The 6,000-nt window shown below is 38.9% G+C and overlaps 1 protein-coding gene across 1 annotated transcript; it reads right to left on the bottom strand.

Moving 5' to 3' along the window:
- Window positions 1–362: 362 nt before the first annotated feature.
- LOC122651812 (exocyst complex component EXO70B1) lies at window positions 363–2,534 on the bottom strand. Its single transcript, XM_043845361.1, has one exon. The coding sequence runs from the start codon at window positions 2,456–2,458 to the stop codon at window positions 539–541; it is 1,920 nt and encodes a 639-aa protein (XP_043701296.1). The 5' UTR covers window positions 2,459–2,534; the 3' UTR covers window positions 363–538.
- Between the last annotated feature and the right edge of the window lie 3,466 nt (window positions 2,535–6,000).

Here is a 6,000-nt window from a genome sequence, read left to right as displayed (position 1 = left end):
AATTGAATACAAAATCTCCGAACTGGGAAATCAGACTGCAAACAAGCCACCTAATTTTTTCCATTGCAAGTAAGATTCATTGTCAACAGGAACCTGCTAAGTTACAATAAATACACAATATGGAAAAAAAATTCCCAAACACCTGCATATCCATTCCAACAGCCCAGGATCTAAGACCTCTTCAATCATTATTTATCTCTTTAACTCCAAATGTGAAATCAGAAATGTGCTGCCCTTGGGAAACAAATGGCTAGTTTTTTTCTTGCAAGACATTTAGTAGACAGACATCTTTAGTTTTTCTTTTTACCCCCTTTTGGGGGAGGGGGGAGGGTGTTTAGAATCATGTTCAGTTTCTCACTAAATCTAATATGTAGATTGTAATAATCTCTGAGAAGATTGTGTCATTTACATATACTTTGATTCTGGTGTAATACACAGCTACTTGGCAACACACAGACAAATACATGACCAGCAATCACATGCATTGTAAAAGCACGAATTAACAAAACTAACATACGACTACAGCCTTTTTCCCTCTTCATTTCCGGTCGCCAGCAGATCCACCACCTCCCTGGAATAACTCATTAATCCGAGCCTCAATATCCTCCAAGCTGAACTTGATGTGCTTCTCCGCATGCCTCCCTATTTCAGGAGCATTTTGCAACCTTCCTAATAAGTTCCTATACGCAGGTAGTACATACCCAGCAACAAAAATCCTAAGCTCTGTCCGAAGCTGCTCATCAACAATAATCCATGTGGATTGGGTTTTGCACATCTTCTCAAAGTGTAAATTGAAGTCCTTGAGCTTCTCCTTCATTAACCTGGAAGCCGAATTTGGAGCCAGCGAGCTAAAATCCATCTTCAACACTGCCAAAACCTTGCTCCACGAGTTCCTCTGATAATTCACATGGCATTGGCGGACCTTTGCAGTATGTTTACGAATCCAATCGTCACCAAGAAGAGACCCCAATTCGCTATCTTTCACCTTCTGAACAATGTACCTACCATTGTTCATCAAGAAAACAGAGCTCAGAGCCGAATCTCTATAAATCTTCGATTTTGCCTCTATATTGCTCTCTAGGAGCTCCATGATCCAAGCCATTTGAACTGATAATGAAGAAGTCGTGGATCGATCCATTTTGTCAGAGTTCCTATAATCTCCAGCATATGGGAGGCTCTCTTCGAAAATCTGCTCGAGAGTCTGGCGTGATCCACAGGCTGCGCGTAGGTAGTTCATCACATATCGAGTGATTGGATGAAGATCGCCACCTGGCACTGCGGCCTTTGCAGGATCTCTTCTGATCAAATTCTCCAATTCCATGAAAGTTCCTCTGATGGCTTCGCCAAGTCTTTTCCAGATCGTCGCCGCTTCAGTCCGAAGGAACAAACAGTACTGATCGGAGAAGAGGGTATCAAATTCGGGCATCAGGTCCCTTAGGGTTTCAAAGACGTCGAGGATTTTGAACAGGCGTTCGGGCGATCTACTCCCAATAGCAATCGCGTCAGCGAAATTCAAGAGCTGGATCGTGGATCCCCTACAGACCTCCATGAACGAGAGATCGGCAGCAAAAGAGAGGCCAAAGAAGACACGATCACAGAGTCGTCGTTCGCTGGGGAAAAGAATCCGAAGTGCCATATTTGCAGCCTTGATCCACCGCTCAATCTCATCTTCGAGCTCCGACCACGTCATTTTCTGAACTTCTTCGATGCTCAGCTTCTGTAATCCTAACCTGGATATGCTCTCTTCTAAGAAATCTCTTCTGCAACTACTATAGACATGAGAGCACTCCTTGCCAAACCCAGCAGCGACCATTCTCTTGGCGATTTCGTGTAGATCGTTGATCGTCCCCGAGGGGAGAGCATCGATCATGATATCGTAATCTGAGACCGGCCGGGCAACTGGAATCCGACCTTCTCCGTCTTCGTCCCCATCAGCATCCACATCTTCATCGTCGTCCGAGACGAACGAGTAATTCCCAGTTGTCTCGGATTTATCGCACAAGCGGCTGAGGTCAAACGCCTCAGCGCTCTGTTCGATCAACATTCGGAACTCCTCTTCAAGCCGAAACATCGCCTGCTGAAGTAGTTCATCGACGCGATCCAAACAAGCAGCAATCGATTTCTCGCCAGCTAAGGAATTCCAATCCCTGGATGTGGAGAGTAATTCATCTATGGCGTCGAGGAAGGCAGAAGCATCGGCAGAAACAGACCAAATGGGCTGATCAGCCGAGACATACTGAGAGATCTGACGATCAAGAGATTTCAGAGTCTGCTCCAAGGCAGCATAACTTCGAGGATCGTCGCTGTTGATCTTCTCAGACAACTTCTCTCTGGAGAAGCGGCCGTCGAAGGAGGAGAAGAACTGAAGAATGTCATCAGCCATGGTCTCGGTCCGGCCAAGAGTCTTAGCAATGTGGCGAGCCACTGCGATGAGTTTGTCTTCACCATTTTCAGCCATTAACGTCTGAACCTATACGATTCAATCCAAACTCTCTCTCACCTAAGGTAATAACGACATCGCTGAAACTGAGAATGAAAGAAGGATAAGGTTTTCTGTACAGATTTGGCTTCGAAAATGGTAATCAACAGAAGAAAAGGTTATCTGTGGAGAAGTGTTGGATATGGATAGGGAGACAAGAACATGAAGAAGATGAGATAATAAAGGATTCTGGTTCTCTTTCAAGGAACGCGGTTTCTGAGAAAGAGGGTAGCTATAGTAGTAAATCATCCTAATTCCTGTGGAGGCCAGGTCGTTGAGACGAAGAAAACAAAAAAATAAAAATAAAAAAAAAAGAGAAGAAATAAAGAAGGAAAATTTAGAAAAAGAAAAAGAAAAAAGAACGCGGGAAGAAGGAAATACCAAAAAGCAGGAAAGATAAGAAAGTGCAGAAGATGAAAAGGACAGTGACGATTACTGTAGATGACTGAGTCCTCCAGTCTAAAGAGACAGTTGGTAGGAAAAAAGACAAAAAGGAAATTAGAGTGGGGGCATATCCGTAAATGTGTTTATTTATTGGAGTTTTGTTGGAACTTGAAACCACCCACATTGGAAGACCATTTACAGTTGGACCCAACGTCCCAACCGCCTTAATCCAATTTCATTTCTAGCAATTATTAGGGTTGCATTTGGTGTGCATTCTAGATTGATTTTTCACATTCTTGAGTGATAAAAATAGTTATTTCTGTCTTGAGAATGCAAAATTGACCTAAAATGCATAACAAACACAGCCTACTTAAACTTTTGTTGGAAATTTTAGAATTAATAAGAGATGTTATGAATGTTTATGCCAAAAAAAGAGATGTTATGAATGTAATGGTGTTTGTTTGTCGTTGGGTCATGATTTTAAGGTGAATAGACCATTGATGAAGGATTTGCAATATGCGTTATGAATTCTGATACTTCTTTATTTTATCGATTTGGACTCAAAAATCTTGATTTTGACAATGCATACCAAACACATCCTGATAGTTTTTTCACTCGTTCTATCTTGATTCCTAACATGACTTCTTCCTGCGAGTGGAGGGCAACTTTGACCTTTTGACTCAATTTTCGTCATCTCATCTTGAGTTGGAACCATTGGATGGAGCAACCATAAATGGGACCAGGACTTAGTAGGGAAATAGGGTTGGAGAGTTGGAGATGGGGAGTCTCAGCCTCCCTGGCTCTCAACACCACATGGTGTCATGCTGGGATGATTGTAGATGTGTAGTATTTGAGGCGGATAAAAACCACTGGTAGATCCGAATTATTTGCTTGTACTAATAAGTTTTTTTCTTTCTAAAACACAGACATTCTCTATCCTGTACTATATGTCTGTGTTCATAGGATTTAGATCCCTGCATGTTCTATAGACACGATTCTTACAAGCAAGAATTGTTCATGAAAGGTAATGATAATCCATGTCTGTGATGTGTTCAAATGTTGTATTCCTTTAGAGAATTTACACTTGTGAACTTATAGGTAACCCTAAGACTCTAATACTAAATAAGGCAAGATTTCTTGATTTAAAATTTCAATTTTAACACATAATAGTAACAATTTGGAAAAGTGACAAAATTTTATGTTCCTTGTTTCTTCTATCTTTGCTTTCCCTGCCCTTTTGATAAAAAAAAGTCAAGATAATAAAGTTGGACTTGAATTAATGAATCACAAGTTTAGACTAATTTTTTGTTTTTTTGGGTGGGGGGGGGGGGATAAAAATCATAAGTTGGACTTGAATTCATGAATCAATCAAAGAAAGATGATGTGACCGATCCCACCGTTGGATGGGCATGGAATCTTCGAAATTTGCCACACACTTTTGGAATTAGGAGTAGTTTGATTTTATCCAACAAACACTGTGATTTGTTGTTTAAACTCTCTTTCATTTCTTTTGCTATTTTTTTCCACCAAAAATCATTATTTAAAAGTAGGATTAACCACTAATCTCAGTCATTTCTTTTGCTAATTTTCTTCCACCGAAAAGTATTATTTAAAAGTTTCAACCACTTCCAGACTCATACGGCGGGCAGCAATAGTAGAAAATTTTCTGCAATAGGCGAACACGTGACGGAACAATGCCGCGTAGAGAAAGATAACCCACGGGTTGTAAACTTCTTTTCTCGAAGAAAAAACAATGACGGTATTCAGTATTCTCAAGAGTTTAATAATTAATATACAATGGTATGATATTATATTCCACGTAGATTGTTTTAAAATATATTATTATTTTATTATTATTATTTTATTATTATTATTATGGATACATGTGGGCCAATTGTTGAGGTACCATTTATTCTTCCATACCCCAAGAGTCTGAGGTTGTTTGGTGAAGCTTTGACTGACAATCCGTGTAGCATATCTGATTACCACTCATTTGTCACAGAAAAAATGATAAAAAATAACTTGCTTAAGACACTAATTACATTATCCATTCCTTAATCTAATTATTGTTCACGGTGGTTTTCCACATTATTTTTTTCAGTGCAAGTTAGTTTTATATTGACTATATAATAAGAAATAATGTATGTAAATATACATGTGCTAACCCTTTTTCATGTTATAATTGCGACTAAATGACATTTATGGGTTTAAAAATTCGTAAATTTAGTGGACATGTTTTTTACCATCATGGACCAACTGTGTTCTAAATATTAGGTTACCTTGGATTCTCCTAATTAGGCGTGTCAATTGCTTGATCCGGATTGATTTGGATTAGGCCTAATCAATTTAGAATCCCACACCGTGATCGACATGTTTAGATAATCATGCGGTATAGACTAGGCATGGTCCCATCTAGTTTGGGCTTTGTCCATGTGTATATTTGTCGTACCTAGAATGCTAGATAGCACAAAATCTTTCTTTAACAATTTTTTTTTTTAAATTCATTATAAAAAAAATCCTTTTAATTTACTCTTCTTTTTGGCAAAAACAAACTAATAATACGATAGGTCTCTTTATAATTAATAATTATATAAGGTAAAGTTTATCTTATTAGCCTAAAATCTACCATATAGCATTGGTTTGAATGTATCATATTGGTATTGACTGACATCGAAATCGGTACATGGCCAATGTTGGATCGGTGTTACTATAAGGACAAAGGGTAAAACGGTCAAAATTCATATTTATGTTGGTATCTTTGTGGACAAAAACATCTACTACAATCGACACAGATCAATATGTATTGGTAATAGTATCAATATTGATTTCGAAATTGAACGATACCCAATCCAATACTGTGAATTAAAACCATGCATATGGCATTACAAATATGTCCAAGAACCCTTGCTCACCCGTGAAGCTTCAAATCAATAGGAGCTGGCGAAGTGCCAAATTAAACTTGAAAATTTGTGGTCTAGGATGTATTGGTGTGCATGGATGTACATGTGAGTGAGGTAGGAGCATGCCGTATTTGAGTGTTTCTTAGCCCAATAAGCTTAGTTTGCATCTTCTATGATTATAAGGTCCTCAATTAGCCTCTCAATAACTATCTATGAAGGGATTATTAAATGGATTAG

The sequence above is a fragment of the Telopea speciosissima genome, chromosome 2 (genome assembly GCF_018873765.1).
Source record: "Telopea speciosissima isolate NSW1024214 ecotype Mountain lineage chromosome 2, Tspe_v1, whole genome shotgun sequence".
NCBI classification, from domain to species: domain Eukaryota; kingdom Viridiplantae; phylum Streptophyta; class Magnoliopsida; order Proteales; family Proteaceae; genus Telopea; species Telopea speciosissima.
The sequence above is the reverse complement of the archived record's forward strand: the minus strand, read 5'-3'. Positions and strand labels throughout refer to the sequence as shown.